Genomic DNA, 22757 nt, shown 5'->3' with positions numbered 1-22757 from the left:
GAGATACGGGAGGAGATGGTGGAGTCAGAGGTGGGGAAGGAGAGGAAAATCTGAGCATCATCAGCATAGAAATGGTATGAGAAACCATAGGATGCGATGAGGGGGCCCAGGGAGCGGGTGTAGAGAGAGAACAGGAGAGGACCCAAGACTGACCCTTGGGGGACTACAGTTAAGAGAGGGTGAGGTGTGGAGGTTGCTCCACGCCAGGTTACCTGGTAAGTGCGGTTGGAGAGGTAGGAGGAGAACCAGGCCAGAGCAGTGCCAGAGATCCCCAGGTCAGCAAGAGATGATAGTAGAATAGAGTGATCAACAGTGTCAAAGGCGGCAGAGAGGTCGAGGAGAATTAGAACAGAGGAGAGAGAGAGGCAGCTCGGGCACACTTAAGTGAGTTGGTGACAGACAGGAGGGCGGTTTCAGTGGAGTGAGCAGAGCGGAAGCCAGATTGGAGAGGGTCAAGCAGAGAGTGGTTGGACAGGAAAGCAGAGAGCTGGTGGTGTACAGTCCGCTCAAGGGTTTTGGAGAGGAAGGGTAGGAGGGAGACAGGACAGTAGCTCTGGAGGGAGGTGGGGTCGAGGGTAGGTTTTTTGAGGAGGGGAGTGATAGAGGCTTTTTTGAAGGCAGAGGGAAAGATATATATATATATATATATATATATATATATATATATATATATATATATATAGGCATTATTTATGATATAACCTAATTTAACAAAATAAATAAGATCATGGTAATAATGATTAATACACAAATTTATTTTGTTTTATATTTGTTTTTTTTAACAAAATCTAAATCACTTTTAATGTTAGTACACATATAACACATGCAAATAACGGTTATTGTATTTATGCCTACTTAGCAGAAATTAAATAACTAAATCTAAATTGAATAAAAATATGTAGGGACCAAATTTTAAATAAAGATCCTCCGAGAGTTGATCCGAAGCAGCAGTTTTATTAAGCAGAAACAAGACAAAATAGTGTGTGCATGCAGCAGAACTAGTTCTTCAAGCCAGCGTGGTGCCAGCTGTCCTGTTTCAAATGAAATGTTTTGCTGTAACCACATGATTATTTCCAAACTGCACATCTGAGAGCCGTGTAGAGAATGGAAGCAGATACAAGGTGTGTGCAAAAAGCTCATTACTCTTACTCCTGAATCGCCCTCAACCAGAATCGACCAGAAGGAATTCAATAAAAACAATTCTGCATCTCACCTTGGTGGATATATATATATATATAGAGAGAGAGAGAGAGAGAGAGAGAGAGAGAGAGAGAGAGAGACAGACAGACAGACAGACAGATCTAAGAACATAAGAAAGTTTACAAACGAGAGGAGGTCATTCATCCCATCTTGCTCGTTTGGTTGTTAGTAGCTTATTGATCCCAGAATCTCATCAAGCAGCTTCTTGAAGGATCCCAGGGTGTCAGCTTCAACAACATCACTGGGGAGTTGGTTCCAGACCCTCACAATTCTCTGTGTAAAAAAGTGCCTCCTATTTTCTGTTCTGAATGCCCCTTTATCTAATCTCCATTTGTGACCCCTGGTCCTTGTTCCTTTTTTCAGGTCAAAAAAGGCACCTGGGTCGACATTGTCTAGACCTTTTAGGATTTTTATATAATATTAGTGGGAACACACTTTATAGAGCAGGCAGGACAGAAGAGGCAGAGGGGTAGCGCTATACATAAAAAATAGTCTTGAAGCCCAGGTGTTAAATCTGGACAAAGAAAACAACGCTGAATCAATATGGGTCAGAATAATGGACGCAAATTTAAAGGGCATAATAATAGGAGCATGCTATAGACCACCTATTTCAAACGCTGAGCAAAATAATCTGTTATACAGTGACATTCGAAATGCGTATAGAAAAGGAGAAGCCATATTAACCAGTTTGCCTAAGCTTTAAACATCACTGATTAAGGTAAAAATAACATATTTTGTAAATGTGTAAGAAACCTACTTCAAAACTCTATCTAGTTGCTTTAATTTGTAGATTTAGAGTTTTAAAAAACAAAATACACTATCAAATAACATTGCAGGCAGCTGCAATCATATTTTCGGGATTAAAAAAAAACAGTGCTTATACATGCTTCCGTCTTCATGAGTGGCATACATACAAAACTAGAGGTAAAATATAGACAGGAGTTTAATTGTGTTTTCTGTTGACTTGATACTCAGCTGCACTGCCAATCTGCCAATCCCCACAACCAAATCACAGGCTTCTCCTGAACACACACAGAAAGTGTTACTAGTATTGCAACAATCCATTTTTAATTTACACCAAGAATACCATTACATTGTTCTATAATCTCAATGGATTTCTTTCATGATAAATAATGCACAATATTACATGTGCATTTAGATGAGGCCTGAACACAACACAATTTAGAATGGAAACAAATCATTATATAGATTTAAAATAAGGCTACCCATATCATTTTGAGATGAGGTTGTCTGATGCTGTTGAATGCAGTGGTCTGTATATTATACCATATTTTACAGTACTGATTGATAAAACATCTCAGTGTTGTAGTGTGTTGACATTGCAGTGGACATTTACTAATTTACCCTCAGTCAGTTTTGAACACACAGAAGTTAAACTCGTCGTTGGGCCAGGACTAACGCCGACTGTCTCCTCAGTATTCCTCTTCAGCTCTACCTTTTTATTTTTATCTATATTGAGATATGCGACCAATCATATTCTCAGGTGGCCTGATCCTTCTCCTGATCTCCTCTGCTGTGACTTAGTATCTTTGGGGGGGGGGGGGAGGTATAAGAATAATAAAGTACAAAATATGACCAACATTACAAAATCAGTGATACACAACTTGACATTTAATTGAACCAAAAAAAGGTATATATTTAATGCAGAATTGACTGCATTAAAACTTTGGAACCTTTAAAAAAAATTGTGGAATATCACATTCCTGTTTAGTTTTTATTACCTTTTCTTATTAAATGAAAGCGGGAGAAGGCTCTCAACTTCAGCAAAAGTATCCATGTCATAGGACATCACAGGCACTGTGCTTGAGGGAGGAAAGACTCCAGCACGTTAGCCTAGAATTCTTGTCCTTCATTTGATCCAGCCATCTCAGAGGGTTATGGTCAGTCTGAACTATACATTTTTGTATACATAGGTCAACTGTCCTTTCAGCCTAATCCAGTCCAGATGCCACCTAGCCCTGGTCACGTAGGTCAGTGGTCATACAGTTCAGTATGTCTGCCAGGAAAGGGGCCCTTTTTCTTCAAGACACAGAGATTCATTAATTTGTCCAGTTATATTCACTTACAAAATTACAGCCCTTATATACGGAGACTCCACCCCATCATCAGCGCAACTCAGCACATCTGATCACAGTAATCTTGTCCTCTAATATGGTAATTCCGCCCAGCACTAAGATGGCTGACTTACGTTTCTGTCCCTCTCTCCAAGCCGGCTAGTCTCGGTAGAGGTGTGCAAGTACCTCTGCTTAGCGCCCTCTTGGGTTGGGAGGGAGATTTGCAGCTCTGATCCCGTCGCTCCTTGTCACATGTACTCACTGACACTGGTACACAGTAATGCCATTTATAGCTAAAATATCATATATGTTATTGGCAGCTTTGTTTAATGTGTTTGGTTCGTATCACACATCTAAGTGTTCAGTGAAAAAGCTAAGTAGAATGACCTTGTAACTCTGTCCTAAATCCTCACAGAATGATGAGTGAGAGTCATTTCCAGTTCAGGGGCAGGAGTGGAGCTGAATCCCAGGGCTCTCCAGTTCATTCTGAAAGAATGGGTCTGTCTCCTTCAGTTTGACGCGCTCCGCTTCTCAGTGTCATGAGAACATAAGAAAGTTTACAAACGAGAAGAGGCCATTCGGCCCATCTTGCTCGTTTGGTTGTTAGTAGCTTATTGATCCCATAATCTATTAAATGTAATTTGCCATGTGTCTGCCCAGTTCTGAATGCTGTCTAGATAATTTTGAATGACCTTTGCTGCTGCAACAGTGTTTGCCACTCCTCCTATTTTTGTGTCATCTGCAAATTGAACAAGTTTGCTTACTATACCAGTGTCTCCAGCTCTCACTTGTGCGGACTCCCTTCCTTTACTGCAGGGTGAGAGAGAGACAAGGAATCAGACAGCTCTCCACACACACAAACAAGCGAGGTGGAGAGGCGAGGGACTGGGAGGATGGGAGGCTGGCTCTAGTGTGAATTCGCCTGTGTATATGTAGCCTTGCTAACCGATTGAAGCTTTCCCCACATTCAGTACAGTGATATGGCTTCTCTCCAGTGTGAATTCGCTGGTGTCTTTTTAGGTCTCCTAACTGACTGAAGCTCTTCCCACAGTCAGTACAGTGATATGGCTTCTCTCCAGTGTGAATTCGCTGATGTGTTTTTAGGTGTCCTAATCGACTGAAGCTCTTCCCACAATCAGTACACTGATGTGATATGTGTGGCCGGCACATGCTTTCTGAATACTTAAACAAGTCAACAGACTCTTCAATGTAGAAAGGCTGCAATTCAGTCTCCTCTTCTTTAATGTGGACAGGCTTCAGTTCAGTCTCTTCTTCTTTAATGTGGACAGGCTTCAGTTCAGTCTCTTCTTTAATGTGGACAGGCTTCAGTTCAGTCCCATCTTCTTTAATGAGGACAGGCTTCAGTTCAGTCCCATCTTCTTTAATGAGGACAGGCTTCAGTTCAGTCTCTTCTTTAATGTGGACAGGCGTCAGTTCAGTATTTTCCACTTTAATGTGGACAGGCTTCAGTTCAGTCTCTTCTTTAATGTGGACAGGCGTCAGTTCAGTATTTTCCACTTTAATGTGGACAGGCTTCAGTTCAGTCTCTTCTTTAATGTGGACAGGCGTCAGTTCAGTATTTTCCACTTTAATGTGGACAGGCTTCAGTTCAGTCCCTTCTTTAATGTGGAATGGATCCAGTTCAGACATCTCCTGTTTAATGCAGATAGGTAGCAATTCCAGAACCTCCTCCTGCTTAATATAAACAGACTCCATCTTTGTTCCTTGGCTTTCACCAAGATAAGGCAGTCCTGAAAACAGAAAATAAAATTAAGTATTACGAGCTGTTGTTCTCTATTGGTGTGTTTACACTTACAAGTCAGACCTGAACTAGCTTAGGTTCAATCAGATTCAAAGATTCTTATCATTTGAGCCCCCGTTTACACTTGAGCACAGACCTAGGCTGGCTTTGGCCCCGTATGCGCGCACATAGCCCCTGAACTGCAGTGCGTGCCCGATGACATCATATCAACCACCCCTTGTGTGAAGACATTTCCCCTCCCAGAACACAGAGGCGGAAGTGTTTAAATCAACAGCAAGCCTGTCATTTGTGTCACTTGTGTGTTTCTACTCAAAGGTGGTCGTCCCATGCCTGTTTACAGTCTAAACACAAGTACCATAATAATATTAATAATCAGGGGTCAGTAACAGAAAACTGCTACTGATGTTGAAGAGCACATTGGGGGTTAATTCAAAATAAAACACCTGGTCCTTACCATAATTGTGGAATAAAGTGGGTCTCATACTACCCGTTTATGTCCACTGCAGAACGTCAAAATATGTATTCAAAAAATCACTTACGTAAGGGCATCTTAACCCTTTGCGGTCTATTTATTCAGCTCGTCTGAGGCGCGTCAGTTCCAATTTATTTTCACACGCACAGTTTATTTTAGACGCACCGTTTAAAAGTATTTTTTTTCACAGGACAGTCAGTACTGCATCTCCAGCCTCACCCCACCTCTTGTTCACTGTATTTTTCACATACCTCTTCAAAGTCTTGCATACTGATAAATCAACTCCTGATCACTCGTTTTATTACCAAACTCCTCAATAATGTGATCCAAGTCATTATTTTATTACTAGAACATCTCAAAAAGCTCTGAAAATGTCCATGATATTCTTTGAGCACTGGATGCAGAAGCAGCTATCTTGTTTGTTTATGTCTGGGTTATCTCTGTGGTGCCAGGACTATCTGTATTTCTCAGATACGCCCCTTTTTTCAGCTTCTCTTGGTCCTATCGGTCTCACTCAGCCATTGAATGGTTTTCTCGGCTTTTTCGAGAGAAAAAACGGACTTGTTTTTTTACGTCTTTTTGATGATGTCGGACAGGGTCCGACATTGGACCAGAAAGGAAAAATAACAATGTCGGACCAGGTCCTACATAGGACCACAAAGGGTTAATAGGCTTGTCTGCCTAGTACTCCTTCCGTCTCATCCTATATATTCCATGTGAAAACAGTGCTCTGTGACAATAGTCCTGATTCGAAAATGGTTCGCCGTTGCTGTGTCAGGTGTTGTTTTTAAAAAAAAAAATAAAGAAGATGGGGGTGAATTTGTTCAGATTCCCGTCAACTGAAGAAATCAGGCTACAATGGAAAACATTTGTGCAAGTGCAGGATCCCGATTTGCAGTGATCATTTTGAACAAAGCACATACGATTATTGTTCTGTCACTAGAAGCAGTCCATGGTCTCTAAATATATGTCTATCTGTCTAAATGTTATTTGCTGCTACTGTAATAGACTAATATCGGCCATATTGTAACCTGTAATAACTTCTATAATAAGCCTTGTCTGTACATTTCCAAAACCAGGAGACGCTTAAAGGGAAAGTCCATTCCAACAATCCAGCCATCTGGTAAAAAAGGAAAAATCAATGATCATAACTATTGCGTGACCGGGGTTATACAAATTACATTTATACGTATATCTACATCAAATACAGGCGGGTGGTACTTTGCAAATTAACCACTTCAGCACAATGACGTACGCACTTGCGTCAAATGAAAACCCACTTACAGTACATCAAGTATCCCATTCTATTCTATGATCGGTTTCTCAGTCTAGCATTTCAGGTTTCATTCTCTAAGGCAGTGCTAGTACTGTGGAATGTGCAATGAAAGTCGGGGGAGGGTCAGGTGACATTTGTATCCAATTGCGTGTCACATAGCAATTCAGTCAATGAAAAGCCATGAATAACATTGTATCAAAAGTTGAGCATTAGCATTCAAAACACAAACACATTTACACATTAACATGGGGTCCCAGCTAAGACCTAAATGTCTTATTTTCCTTATGACTTTCTGTTTATTTTACTGAACACTTTTAGAATGTCACATATTTTTATAACTAATCCTAACATTAGGGCACACCCATTATCTTTAAATCAGGCTAATATTATTATTATTATTATTATTATTATTATTATTATTATTATTATTTATTTCTTAGTCGACGCTCTTATCCAGGGCGACTTACAATTGTTACAAGATATCACATTATTTTTCATACAATTACCCATTTATACAGTTGGGTTTTTACTGGAGCAATCTAGGTAAAGTACCTTGCTCAAGGGTACAGCAGCAGTGTCCCCCACTGGGACATATACTGCAGTTCAGATTTAGATTTCCCAAGGTGCTCTTTGCATAAGCAAATAGTATGAACCACTTCAACCCTCCTGTCATTTATTTGGGCAGCAGTGTGGAGTAGTGGTTAGGGCTCTGGACTCTTGACCGGAGGGTCATGGGTTCAATCCCCGGTGGGGACACTGCTGCTGTACCCTTGAGCAAGGTACTTTACCTAGATTGCTCCAGTAAAAACCCAACTGTATAAATGGGTAATTGTATGTAAAAATAATGTGATATCTTGTAAGTTGCCCTGGATAAGGGCGTCTGCTAAGAAATAAATTATTATATTATTATTATTACTGTATTTGAGATTCTTACACAATCTCTTTCCATTACAGGGAAACCCTCAGCTACTACAATGGTGCACATTCAGGAGCATTCTGAGAACTTCAACAAAGCCACTCCTGGACTGGGATTCCAAATGCTTTGGGTCCTGCATTTTACACAGCCTGGTTTTTCAATTGTAAACCCTAGATGTCCCTGCAGCCACTCCAGTTATAGTAATTGAATTCACAATTAAGAAATCAACACATTTCACTTTGACTAAATAGAAAAAGAAAAGCTGATTATGATGAGTATAAATGGTAATTGAATAAATTGATGCGTTAAAAGAGAAATTGAGAGACCTAAACATGGAGTCAAAGACATTGCAATCAAAAAGCATTTCATTGAGCGAACGCTCGCAACACTATCCACCTGGTGTTCTGCACACCGATGGGTATCATTTATTTTGCACAACTTGCAATTTATCTTTGGACCACACTCGAAAGTCAACAATAGACCAACATTTATTACACCGTGTAACACATTTTCTTTTTTTTTTTGGTTCCTGGGTAGTAAGTGTTATTTCCTAATTGCTTATGCCTCAAAAGTATAGAAAATGGCTATTATTCCCCACAAACTTTGCTTTTGTGACCAGGACAGTGATATTTTGAAATGTACCTATTTCCAATGAGAAAACGGGTGGATTTGTGTCTTTTTGTTAACATAAAGTCAGAAAAAAACAACATATGAATCCAAATTAACATGTATTTATACTAAAGTAATACAAAAATGACTACAAAAGATTTAAAGTGAGTAGTTTTTCGAGATTTACGATTATACTGTAAATCACTTTCACGAATCAGCCCCCAAATGTAGTCTCCCATCATGTTCTCGTTATACTGTCCTTCATTGACAGCTCATCCAGGAGCCTCAAAGCCGTGCTGCTCCATAATGGTAACAAGTACCCGTCTCTTCCCCTGGCTCACTCGGTGCACCTCAAAGAGGATTAACAGCATCAAGACCTTGCTGGACGCCTTGAAGTATGATGAATACGGCTGGGACCCCCGGAAGGTGCAGATGCCACCACTACACATCAAATTGGGCCTTATGAAACAATTTGTCAGAGCTCTAGATAAGGAGTCGGCAGCCTTCAAGTACCTTCAAGACTTCTTTCCTAAGCTGTCTGAGGCAAAGGTCAAAGCCGGTGTCTTCGTCGGACCACAGATAAAGAAGATCCTGGAGTGCAATGAATTTCCCAAGAAGCTCACTAGTAAGGAGAAAGCGGCTTGGAACAGCTTTGTCGCAGTGGTTCGGGGCTTCCTGGGCAATCACAAGGCCGAAAACTATGTGGAGCTGGTTGAGACTCTGGTGAAGAACTACGGCACAATGGGCTGTAGGATGTCCCTCAAAGTCCATATCCTTGATGCTCATCTTGATAAATTCAAGGAGAACATGGGAGCGTACTCGGAGGAGCAAGGCGAGCGCTTCCAGCAGGATATACTGGACTTTGAACGCCGCTACCAAGGACAGTATAACGAGAACATGATGGGAGACTACATTTGGGGGCTGATTCGTGAAAGTGATTTACAGTATAATCGTAAATCTCGAAAAACTACTCACTTCTAAATCTTTTGTAGTAATTTTTGTATTACTTTAGTATAAATACATGTTAATTTGGATTCATATGTTGTTTTTTTCTGACTTTATGTGAACGAAAAGACCCAAATTCGCCCGTTTTCTCATTGGAAATAGGTACATTTCAAAATATCACTGTCCTGGTCACAAAAGCAAAGTTTGTGGGGAATAATAGCCATTTTCTATACTTTTGAGGCATAAGCAATTAGGAAATAACACTTACTACCCAGGAACAAATATTGTGTTACATAGTGCTATCAGATAAACACAGAAAACGAAAGGCTGAGATTGACAGCTATGAGACACGGCGTCCTCCAGTAAAAAACGCAAGGGGAATGAAAATTGTGAACGCCGACGAGATGTTATTTTGGATTTGACACGAGGCATCTGTTTGTGCGAATACTCCCCTGGAAAAAACTGATAATCCCAAACTACGTGCATTTATGAACAAACATGTAATAAATGCGGGAGCAATTCCTACAGCAGGTCAACTCAGAAGGGAATATCTACCCCAAATTGCTAAATTGTACAAGATGGAAATTGTACAACTGGTAAAGCCTGACAGTGTATCTGTAGTTACTGACGAGTCTACAAACGCAAAAGATCAGTATGTTTTGCACATTTTGTTTGTTCTCCAAGGACTATCGAATACCTTCGAACTGAAAGTAATATTAGCCGATACAGTTAATCTGCACTCTGTGAATTACTCATTGGTGGCACAGGGCGTTGTGAAATGTTTAAACGCATTTGAAGTTAATTTTAATAATGCGACTGGATTTGTCTCCAATAATGCCAGTTACATGATCAAGGCATACAATGACATTCTTCGCGGTTTACTGCCAAATTCAGTACATTTGACTTGTACTGCCCACATAATAGCATTGCCAGCAATATCTGGCAAATAATTTTCATAAAGCTGACAAAGCTGGTTGCAACCGTTAAAAACATTGCCCAAGTAGAAAACTACGTTTTAAAGACCACCTGACAGATGCAATCCAACAAGAAGGCTGTACTTTGCCCATAAAGTTGCCACCTGAGCCATGCAAAACACGATGGGGCACTTGGTATTCTTCTGCTGAATATCATTCCAAATACTTCCCTTTTTATGCAGGCTTACAAGGGACTGGTGGATCTGATTCAGTGGTTTGAAAGCCGTGAAGTGAGAGTCCATCAAACATATTATAAAGTTGCAGAATTAATAAATACATACCGAGCAATGACACAAGAGGTACACAGCACAGATGCCGCAATAAACAAACTATGGGCAGCAGTGTGGAGTAGTGGTTCGGGCTCTGGACTCTTGACCGGAGGGTCATGGGTTAAATCCCCGGTGGGGCACATTGCTGCTGTACCCTTGAGCAAGGTCCTTTACCTAGATTGCTCCAGTAAAAACCCAACTGTATAAATGGGTAGTTGTATGTAAAAATAATGTGATTATCTTGTAACAACTGTAAGTCAACCTGGATAAGGGCATCTGCTAATAAATAAATAATAATAATAATTCCAATCTACCTGTGGGCGTTTAGAAGGCCGAGATATATAACATTATATATATATATATATATATATATATATATATATATATATATATATATATATATATATATATATATATATATAGTGTGTGTGTTTTAAATTATTATTTTTTGTTTTATTATTAGTTTTACTTGTTTAGTTGTAGTTTATATAGTTTTTAGTGAAAGCTAAACATGGCAACAGGACTGAAGTTGGATTCGGAGGATTTCGATACCACCGACAGTAATGCTGACATTACTCAGCGATGCTGATGATGATGAAGAGGATGTGGAGCCAAGAACAGTACAAACTGTACAAACAGCAGAGCATGCAGCTACTTTACAGGTAAGCCAGCTGCAAACAGGAAGCTGTTTGGTTTGAAATGGCAGTGCTGTGACGAAATACTATCAAAACACAGCACTGGGTACAAGGCAATAAAGCAGACATCTGCGGCAGCCAGATCCATCACAATGCCTGCGCAAAGTAGCTGTGTACACGCACTTGTAACCATCCCTCCAACACAAGGGAAGCATAGACCACAAAAAAGGTGCAGGATCTCTGCTCCAAAAACGAAAAGAAAAGAAAGGACACACGAAAAATGTGCAGTGTTTGCGAAGGCAACCCCGGGTTCTGTTGTATTGAACATTTCAATAAATGGCACAGAGCAAGTTGATAATGGCACATGTTTTGATGTTGTTTGATTTTTATTTGATAATTACTGTTTACTGATGTTATTAGCAGCATTTTTTGTTTTCATTGTTTAAATAAAAATAAAAAAAATGTTCTCTATATTGAACATGGGTATGTAGTACACAGGAGCACAAAGGGTTAATGACAAACACAGTTTAGGTCATTTATTTGTGTTTTATTCAACATATGTTAACATTTTATAGCAATTACAGGTTTGAAAACATTATTCTTATTTTCAACATCTGGTAGCTGGGAAGGGGTTTCATTTTCACATCTGGAGTTGAAGTGGTTAACGGTAGACTAACTGCTCCAGCACCTCTCTGCTCTTCCTTTGCGAGGCCGGAGAAAGTCCAGGCGATTGAGCAACACGTCTCAAGATTCGGGTTAGAATATCAGCAAAAGTTACAAGGCAATGACGAACGCTGTATTAAAATGATTTCAGAAAAGTAGGACGGGTTTATGACATTCTGAGCCTGGCAGCTTTGTGCCTAAAAGTGTTTAGTGTGTATTCTGTTAACAAAATAGCAAATTCTAATCACTCCAGACTCAATAACTTCATATCAGTATTAACAATGGTCTGATAACTGTGTGTCGGTTGTTGTATTTTTAATTTTTTCCTGAATAAGCAGTGAGCTGGTAAAAGTGGCCAGTGCTGGTTTCCAGTGCATTGTTAATAACACTGTTGTACTTTCATTAGTTGCACTGTCATCTTGCTTCATTCTCCCCTTCACCTCACAGCTGGCTCAGTCTCATTTTGAGGGTGCATCTTCATTAATAAACTTTCCGCCTGTTTTGTTTTATGCTGTAGGCAGGCAGCTGTAAGGAGTGAAATATAGCAGCAGCATTACTGTGGCACTTCTTTTCTACACTGAATTTGTTGCCATAAAACGTCTGCTGTAAATGGTCATTTTTGTAGTAGAGGGGTGAAAAAAGAGAAAAGAGATGACAGTCTCCTATTAAATAACACATCTACAATAATTGTAATCATGGTGGAATGCAGAAAATAACTATAAGCAGGTGTGGCAATGAATTAAAGTGAACGAAATCAGAGTTTTAGCTTTAAAGCTCCTACATAAGTTGAGGTTTTGTTGTGCATTTCAAATTAACATATTAAACTGCATGAATTTCACTTTGCATGTCAGGCTTAAAGGACTCATTGGACTATAATCAAAGTTAATGAAAATAACACATCTCGAGGTAGATCTTCACGTTCTGAATGCATGCTTCTTGATTACAATGAAAAAAAAAATCTCATTTAGAGATATTAAAAAATGTACTAATTCATGACGTCGTCACATTTTAATCTCAAATCCCCTCACGTACTGGACATTAGTCCAGTCTAATGGAAGACCACGTGATCATTGTACAGCAGCATTTGTGCTCCAGAATACTGCAAGCTGTGTTACCAATAACTGACAGTAGATGGTAGCAACGATATCTTGCAAGCACATAACACTTACAAATGCAGCACAACTTCAACTGTTCACTTCAAAAACAAAAAGATGTCAAAAATATCTGCTTATAAAACTCAGTCAGACTTGAATTAGTTACTAAACAAGACGGCACAGTAATCGATTCCTGCTTCAGAATGCCACCGAATACATCCGCAACCAATGTAGAGTAAGCAAGATAAACCAAAATTACAAAAGGTCTTTTTGAAGTACATTGTGTAATAATAATAATAATAATAATTATTTAAATCATCAATGTTACTTAGGATTCAACCTATTTTTTTTTTTTTTAAAGCATCAGAATAATATTCAACTCGCAGTTCATCGTTGGATTTAATGTAGCATCAAGTCTGTTCTGCTGCACACAACTCGCTATCCTATTGTTGCCTTCAAATATTTAAAACAAAATCCAAAACACGGTTCTTTTGAGACTTATTTACTGCAGGATGATCACACGTTACACAGCACTGGGAAACAGAGTGTCCGTATTGTGATCCGTATGGTCTCATGACAATGTGCTCTGGTGCCCTTTAGTGATTCCAATTAATATTTAGCTTGTGCATGATAAGACATGGGATTACTTGCTTGTGCATGATAAAACATGGGATTGCTTTGCAATCTCATCAAGTTTACTACCAGTCACATCCATAACACTTGATACCTAAAGTGTATGGAAGGCAGACTTCTGAAAATGTTGCTTTTTTTAACAGTAACTTTAAATATCTGTAAAGAAAAGGCATAATCAGAACAATAATAATACAGCCTGCATTGATATACACCCTTCAGTACAAATACAGGAAGATATGTTTGTGATAAATGCAACTTTTTTTTTTTTTCATGGCCATGGTCACTTTTTCATGGAATTGCCCCGATACTATTTTTACTTATTAAAAACAAGGTTAACTGTATAGAATGTTACCAGTATTGATTTGAGGCATCTCTGTGTGCAGAGCAATAACTTGCATAGTATTGATTTGAGGCACCTCTGTGTGCAGAGCAATAACTTGCATAGTATTGATTTGAGACACCTCTGTGTGCAGAGCAATAACTTGCATAGTATTGATTTGAGGCACCTCTGTGTGCAGAGCAATAACTTGCATAGTATTGATTTGAGACACCTCTGTGTGCAAAGCAATAACTTGCACAGTATTGATTTGAGGCACCTCTGTGTGCAGAGCAATAACTTGCATAGTATTGATTTGAGGCACCTCTGTGTGCAGAGCAATAGCTTGCATAGTATTATTGATTTAATTAACAATTGCAGAGAGTCATGGAAAACAGATCTACTGAAAAATGAATTGAAAGCAAGCGAACAGCCCTTTTTAATCTGTGACAATAACGGAGATTAATTGTACTGTAACGTGCATTCTTGTGCTAAACTCTTAGCCTTTCAGATACGTTTCCTTCTGTAATATTACGCAAAAATCTAATAATAACAATAAACAAAAATTGCACACAATTGCAATCCTGTCAAGTAACACCTTGACTGTCCTGACACACTCAGTTACAAAATGACAATATAAGCCAAGTAAGAAACTGATTTAAAAGTGGAATGAATAAAGAGAGAGACACTTACTTCAGGTATTGTCAGTGGGGTGTGCAGCACGGCTCTAGTGCTCTAGTCACTCGCTCTGACCGTCTCCTCAGTGAATGTGTCCTTTCTTCTCTTCAGGTGAGAGCCGTTAGCAGCCACTCCACATCTGAAAATGTGTTAGTTTAGTTTAAGGAGAACAGAGATTTATTTTATAATTAATATATTATTTGCTTTGGTTCATTTAAACAGATGTATACAGTACTATGAGATTACAAGAATATAGGGATGTGATTTTGGTACATTTTTATGAACGTTTAAACTCTTTGCAGTCAGCGTTTAAACCATATCTACACACACACACACACTCTTTATATTACATTGATACTGACAGCCCTGGTTAGTGTTTTCTAAGCAAATAAACCCTAAATGAGCAAATAATGTTTTAACATCACAAAGACATCAAAGTAAACAAAAAAACACACATACACATCAAAGTATCTATTGAACTGTTTATATTTACGGTTGTAATTAAAGTTGCTAGTGAAGATATAACTATATACTATATACATACTGAACACATTTTCGGATAGTATAATGTTTTTAGAATAGTGTGTTTCTTAAAGTTTGTTTAACAACAAAAAAACAGGAATGTGTTACATTTTTTGTTGTATTTTTTTTTTTTTTTTAATAAGTAACTTTGCCCCAAATTATATGGTTTAAAAAAATATATATAAAAAAAGATAAGAAGAAAATAAGAACATAAGAAAGTTTACAAACGAGAGGAGGCCATTCAGCCCATCTTGCTCGTTTGGTTGTTAGTAGCTTATTGATCCCAGAATCTCATCAAGCAGCTTCTTGAAGGATCCCAGGGTGTCAGCTTCAACAACATTACTGGGGAGTTGGTTCCAGACCCTCACAATTGTGTAAAAAAGTGCCTCCTATTTTCTGTTCTGAATGTCCCTTTATCTAATCTCCATTTGTGACCCCTGGTCCTTGTTTCTTTTTTCAGGTCAAAAAAGTCCCCTGGGTCGACATTGTCTGTACCTTTTAGGATTTTGAATATTTGAATCAGATCGCCGCATAGTCTTCTTTGTTCAAGACTGAATAGATTCAATGCTTTTAGCCTGTCTGCATACGACATGCCTTTTAAACCCGGGATAATTCTGGTTGCTCTTCTTTGAACTCTTTCTAGAGCAGCAATATCCTTTTTGTAACGAGGTGACCAGAAATGAACACAATATTCTAGGTGAGGTCTTACTAATGCATTGTAAAGTTTTAACATTACTTCCCTTGATTTAAATTAAACACTTCTCACAATGTATCTGAGCATCTTGTTGGCCTTTTTTATAGCTTCCCCACATTGTCTAGATGAAGACATTTCTGAGTCAACAAACTCCTAGGTCTTTTTCATAGATTCCTTCTTCAATTTCACTATCTCCCATATGATATTTATAATGCACATTTGTATTGCCTGCGTGCAATACTTTACACTTTTTTCTATTAAATGTCATTTGCCATGTGTCTACCCAATTCTGAATGCTGTCTAGATCATTTTGAATGACCTTTGCTGCTTCAACAGTGTTTGCCACTCCTCCTATTTTTGTGTTGTCTGCAAATTTAACAAGTTTGCTTACTATACCAGAATCTAAATCATTAATGTAGATTAGGAATAGCAGAGGACCTAATACTGATCCCTGTGGTACACCACTGGTTACCTCGCTCCATTTTGAGGTTTCTCCTCTAATCTAGGGTAGCAGTGTGGAGTAGTGGTTAAGGCTCTGGACTCTTGACCGGAGGGTAGTGGGTTCAATCCCAGGTAAAGGACACTGCTGCTTACCCTTGAGCTAGGTACTTTACCTAGATTGCTTCAGTAAAAACCCAACTGTACAAATGGGTAATTGTATGTAAAAAAATTAATCAAATAATGTAATTGTATGTAAAAAAAGAATGTGATATCTTGTAACAATTGTAAGTTGCCCTGGATAAGGGCGTCCGCTAAGAAATAAATAATAATAATAATAATAATAATCAGAACTTGTTTCCTACATGTTAAACACTCTCTAATCCATGTGCACGCATTTCCTTGAATCCCTACTGCGTTCAGTTTGAGAATTAACCTTTTATGCGGGACTTTGTCAAAAGCTTTCTGGAAATCTAAATAAACCATGTCGTATGCTTTGCAATTATCCATTGTCGATGTTGCATCCTCAAAAGAATCAAGCAGGTTAGTCAGACACGATCTCCCTTTCCTAAAACCATGCTGACTGTCTCCCAGGATATTGTTACCATATAGGTAATTTTGCATTTTTGATGTTATTATAGTTTCCATAAGTTTACATATAATAGAAGTCAGGCTTATTGGTCTGTAGTTACCTGGTTTGGTTTTGTCTCCCTTTTTGTGGATTGGTATTACGTTTGCAATTTTCCAGTCTGTCGGTACAACCCGTGTCAAGAGACTGTTGCATGATCTTGGTTAGCGGTTTGTAAATAACTTCTTTCATTTCTTTGAGTACTATTGGGAGGATCTCATCCGGCCCAGGGGATTTGTTTATTTTAAGAACTCCTAGTCCCTTTAACACTTCTGCCTCTGTTATGATAAAGTTATTTAAAACTGGATAGGAAAAGGTCGACATGTGGGGCATGTTGTCCGTGTCCTCCTTTGTAAATACCTGTGAAAAGTAATCATTTAATATATTTGCTATTTTTTTTATTCATCTATGATTTTGCCATTTGTGTCTCTTAGACATTTAACCTCCTCTTTGAATGTTCTCTTGCTGTTATAATATTGGAAAAACATTTTGGAATTGGTTTTAGCCCCCTTAGCAATATTGATTTCTATCTCTCTCTTGGCCTTTCTAACTTCCTTTTTGACTTGTGTTTGCAGTTCCAAGTACTCTTTCGGTGTACTTTGTTTCTGGTCCCTTTTAAACGCACTGTAAAGTGCCTTTTTTTGCTGAATATTTTTTTTAATTGATCAATTAAACCATTTTGGCCATTTTGTTTTAGATTTAGATTTGTCTCCTTTTGGGATGTAATTGCTTCGCACCTCTAGTACTACATTTTTAAAAAAAACAGCCACCCTTTTTCTGTGGATGTTTTCTCTATTTTACTCCAATCTGCTTCTGTTAGTCTCTGTTTCATACCTTCATAGTTTGCTTTTCTAAAATTGTAAACCTCAGCTTTAGTCATTACTTTTGGGGTTTTAAAAAACACTTCAAATGACATATGTTGTGGTTGGAGTTTGCCAATGGCTCTCTGACCTTTGTTTTAGTTATTCTGTCTTCGTTATTTGAAAAGACTAAATCAAGGCATGCCTCCCCTCTAGTCGGTGCCTTGACAAATTGCGTTAGGAAGCAGTCATTTGTCATTTCCACCATTTCAATTTCGTCCGTCGTGCCCCCCATTGGGTTTTCCCATTTTATATGGGGGAAGTTGAAATCCCCCATTAGTATGGCTTCTCCTTTTCTACACGCATTTCGAATGTCATTGTATAACAGATTATTTTGCTCAGCGTCTGAATTTGGCAGTCTATAACATGCTCCTATTATTATGCCCTTTGAATTTTTGTCCATTATTCTGACCCATATTGATTCGGCGTTGTTTTCTTTGTCCAGATTTAACCCCTGGGCTTCAAGACTATTTCTTATGTATAGTGCTACCCCTCCGCCTCTTCTGTCCTGCCTGTCTTTCCTATACAGTGTGTACCCACTAATATTATATTCGTCTCCATCACTCTCAGACAACCAAGTTTCTGTAACACCTATCACATCGTAGTTACTTGTTAGTGCAGTAGCTTCAAGTTCTAACATTTTGTTTCTGAGACTAGATAAATACATTTAATAGTTGTCTTACCGGAGTTATTGTCCTTGTTTTGATTTGTGGTCTTCCTTCTGTTTTTCTCTCTATATATATATATATAATGTTCAGCAGTTGTTTGTGGTTGATGAATGGGAAAGTGCAGTGTTTTCTCTGCTATATTAAAAAAAAATAACAAATTACAAGAGAGGGACGAACATCACCACTGTACAGCGCTAATGCAAAATGGCTACAAGAAAGCAAAAGCGAGTTGTGCTTACAATTGAAAAAAAGTTGGAAATACTTTCACTTCTGGAAAAGGTAATTACCAGGGATAAAATAGCACAATATTTTGGACCTATAAAGAGCACTGTGACTGATATTAAAAAGTCTGCCTCAGAGATTTAAAAGTTTGCGGTCTTTGATAGTAGAGGTGGGATTTTTGAGATCTACTGTTGCTCGAGACGAGTACTTGAGCATCACAATTTCCGAGTACTGGAATCAAATGCCATCAAATCAAATTAATATACTGTTTGCCTTCTTGTGCAGTTAATTGTATATGGTCAAGTACCAAATAACGTAAAGTATTCAAATTCATGTAGCCACACAACTTTACATTAAATTGTAAAAAGACGTTCCTGGCCTACCTGATTGAACTGTGTCTCAGGTGCCCTTAACTTTAGTGCAGTAGTTCCAACATACAAATAAAAACTACTAAACAAACAGCCGTTCGATCTAAAAGCTTACAGAACAATTTCAAGTGAAAGAAGCCTTCCAACTATGGGAAGATTGGGGAATGGGGTCCACAAGTCTGTGGTAATTGCAACTTTTACTTCCTTTGAAAGTTTTGTATGAACAGCTGCAGCACGAGTTTCTTTGAGCTTTTCCAGCCTCGCTGTTATTTTTTTGTGGGTCGGCACAGTATCGATTTCAAAACTGCTCCATTCATGATTCACACGCACTGTCCTCATAGGGGATAACGTGATCACACCCTGTTCTGCCAAATCTATAGCAAATGTTGTTATGGATGTTTGCTTTTTATTGCCATGAGTAGAGAGTGTTTTCATTTCAAACTGTGAAACATTGAACTTGTGTTTCTGTGGTACAGCAATTTTTGTTCGGCATACTTATATACATACCACGGTTTATTATTATTATTATTATTATTATTATTATTATTATTATTATTTATTTCTTAGCAGACGCCCTTATCCAGGGTGACTTACAATCGTAAGCAAATACATTTTCTTACTTACTTTGTTTAAATATAGAACAAACTCAGAAAAAAACACTTGTCATTAACGTTATATCCCCGCTGTGTAATTGATACCATACCACACCTACTACACAGTGCACCAATGAAGCACCAGATTGACCGAGAATAAAACCCGCCTCAGTGTCAATCTTTCTGTTGCACAAATTAGAAAAGCTACTTGGAGGAAATTGTCAAACCCCTTCCTTTTTATAATATCCGCCCTTACTGTGGCACCACAGCAGTCTCATACGTGATCGACTAGTGATGATAAATTATTCAAATTAATGCATAAAAAAATACGGGTTTGGTGACATCTGTCACATGACCGGTTATATGTCTAGCATATTATTAAATGTTTAAACACTTCTTTAGAGTTTATACGTTTCAAAGTCCCATCCCTACAAGAATACAGAGAATTGTGAGGGTCTGGAACCAACTCCCCAGTAATGTTGTTGAAGCTGACACCCTGGCCCTAGGATCCTTCAAGAAGCTGCTTGATGAAATTCTGGGATCAATAAGCTACTAACAACCAAACGAGCAAGATGGGCTGAATGTCCTCGTCTCGTTTGTAAACTTCCTTATGTTCTTATGAAATAAGCAAGGGGAGGGGGCAATTTCACCCCCCAGGTGACCAAGTAAGTGCAACACTATCTGAAAGCAAGTCTTGTAAACTGATATTTATTTTAACTTTGTGTAGTAACAGATATCCTGTATCAAAATACAAATACTGTTCATTCTTACTATAAAAACACATTTCACGTAGCAATATTTTTAAAAAATGTGTGATGTTCCACAGGACGAGTTTAGAATTGAGGTCTCCCTCAGTGTTTTAAAATTATACCAGCAGAATAAAACTAGTAAAGGAAACAAAGTATATTTAAAAATAGTTTCAAACACATTAAAAGGATAGAAAGCCAGTTTACCGTGCGTGTTCAGGCAAGAGAAACCATGGGATATGCACAGTATTAACATTTTAGAAAGCACTCCTATTACCATCACTACGGTAAACTTCAACACACTCTACACCCAATCAAATAATAGTGATTTGATTGTACATATACATTTATATCGTTTTTAAAAATTCTCAATCTTCGCTTATGAATTCCGATGCCCGATTGTTAGGTTCTAACGTCTAACATGTTGTCTCAGGAACAGTAAAAAAAAAAAAAAAAAATCCACGACAAAATAGTCTGACCGCCGAAGACAATATTTTACACACTAGAAGCTAGATGCTTTCAAAACAAGCTGGCACGCAGACTGCAACTGGGGGACGTGAATAAAAACAAACGCGCTGACACAGCCACGCCGCTTCACAAATACAACACACACACACACACAAAAACAACGCGCTCCTACCACACTACAACCCGGACCTTTCAAAATAATACAATATAACAGCGCTCTGTAGTTTATAAACACATTGTAGAGCTCCATGCAGACTCTCTCACCTCCTCTCTGCTCTCCCTCAGTGTCTGAACGGATAAAACAACGCGCTCCTACCACACTACAACCCGGACCTTTCAAAATAATACAATATAACAGCGCTCTGTAGTTTATAAACACATTGTAGAGCTCCATGCAGACTCTCTCACCTCCTCTCTGCTCTCCCTCAGTGTCTGAACGGATAAAACAACGCGCTCCTACCACACTACAACCCGGACCTTTCAAAATAATACAATATAACAGCGCTCTGTAGTTTATAAACACATTGTAGAGCTCCATTCAGACTCTCTCACCTCCTCTCTGCTCTCCCTCAGTGTCTGAACGGGTCTGTCTCCCACAGGACGAGGAATATACCAATCACAAAATACAAACCGATCAGCACGGTCTGACAATTCATCTAATATGAACCGCAAAGGGAATCGTGATATCGGAGACCTTTTAATTAAAAATAAACATCATTTTTAATTGTAACACCGTAAACGAGCTGTTTCTAGCTCTAGCTTTTCCAGTGAATACAATTTTAATTCAGATAACACCCTCCCCCATGCCAGAGTTGGTATCGACCTATATTATCGACCATGACGCTGAGACTGAAGACAGGATTGGATTTCGCTGATATATATATATATATATATACTACTCTGTGTTTTGTGCACGGATATTGATATTTGTATTCCTTTTCTTCAGAACGAGATGTTCAAACACAAACGCTATTTCTACCCCATGCTTTTATTTAGTTTCTCTTAAACTGTATTGTTGTCTCCTATTCTTTATCCAGGACAGTATTCCTCCCTGCTGTCCAGCGGCACAGATTTAGAATCTTCCTCAGACTGCGCTGCGAACTAAACCAGGCAACAGAGCCGCCTCCACAGCAGCAGAAGAGTCACCAGCAATGAGACACGCCAAGGAGTGCGCTGCTCTGTGAGACTCGAGGGGACGCGTTATCAAAGCGCTTCCTCCAGGCTTTAATTAACTGCTATTGATTTAAAAAAGGACAAGACATCATGTTAATATTACAACATGAAAAACTAAACACACTGAGAGTGCTGAAGAGGTCTTGAAATACAGTGTATTACTCAGCTGTGTGGTTCTAGTTTTGTAAAATGAACAGGTGGTTTACCTCTTTAAAATAAATAGGAGTTAAAGACTGGCGTAAAAGCTTTGAAAAGATGTCCTGAGGTGTCTTATTGGGATTAAAAAGCGTCCCATTCCACAAGAAAAACCTGAGAGGCGTTAGAAAACAAAAGCTCTTTGAATGAAATGCTTTAGATATTGATAAAGATATAGAATGAATAATGAAATCAAATAATATGTCAGAGTGAGAGGTTTGTATTAAACAGTCCAATTACACTGTTTTTTTTAAGTTTTAGAACGTTTAACCTAAGAAGTCTGATTTCTTAAGTTACATGTTTTTTTGTTGTATAAAGTCACTATTTTTATTGTTTGTTCAAACACACTGAATGAAGGCAGTGAAGCAGCACAGTAGATCTGCACGCTGTGTAGAAGGGAATCACAGGTATTCAGAGCAGAGAAAGACCAGCAAAAGCAACAGGACCAGCTTGCACTGTAGATATTTCAAAGGAATAATTATTCATTGTATTGAAGAAGACTGGCCCCTCCCCTTGCCCAGTGCAGCCATTTTAAGTGCAGTTATCTGTTTATAAGCACAGCGCCATGGCAACAGATCCTGCTGTTCATGTTCAGCACTGACATGTGGGTGACATCGTAAAGGAAAGTGATGTCATAATGTCTCTGGCAGAATATTTAACAGTGA

The 22757-nt window shown here is 38.6% G+C and overlaps 1 protein-coding gene across 3 annotated transcripts; it reads right to left on the bottom strand.

Moving 5' to 3' along the window:
* Nucleotides 1-849: 849 nt before the first annotated feature.
* LOC117967639 (zinc finger protein 565-like) lies at nucleotides 850-21539 on the bottom strand. 3 transcript variants are annotated; one of them, XM_059014643.1, is made up of 4 exons: nucleotides 20989-21264; nucleotides 18343-18462; nucleotides 14533-14656; nucleotides 850-5026 (listed from the first exon to the last, which is right to left on the bottom strand). In XM_059014643.1, the coding sequence occupies exon 4, from the start codon at nucleotides 4989-4991 to the stop codon at nucleotides 4083-4085; it is 909 nt and encodes a 302-aa protein (XP_058870626.1). In that variant the 5' UTR covers nucleotides 4992-5026; nucleotides 14533-14656; nucleotides 18343-18462; nucleotides 20989-21264; the 3' UTR covers nucleotides 850-4082. The 3 variants fall into 3 exon arrangements, with proteins under 3 accessions (XP_058870626.1, XP_058870628.1, XP_058870627.1); XM_059014645.1 differs by lacking the exons at nucleotides 18343-18462; nucleotides 20989-21264 and adding an exon at nucleotides 21277-21539; XM_059014644.1 differs by lacking the exon at nucleotides 18343-18462.
* Between the last annotated feature and the right edge of the window lie 1218 nt (nucleotides 21540-22757).

This window comes from Acipenser ruthenus, chromosome 48, assembly GCF_902713425.1.
Source record: "Acipenser ruthenus chromosome 48, fAciRut3.2 maternal haplotype, whole genome shotgun sequence".
Classification (NCBI taxonomy): domain Eukaryota; kingdom Metazoa; phylum Chordata; class Actinopteri; order Acipenseriformes; family Acipenseridae; genus Acipenser; species Acipenser ruthenus.
Note: the sequence above shows the minus strand (reverse complement) of the source record. Positions and strands in the feature narration are given on the sequence as shown.

Bases quoted from the DNA above. Each gene is read 5' to 3' on its own strand.
- LOC117967639 (XM_059014645.1), bottom strand. From the start codon at position 4,991: ATGGAGTCTGTTTATATTAAGCAGGAGGAGGTTCTGGAATTGCTACCT.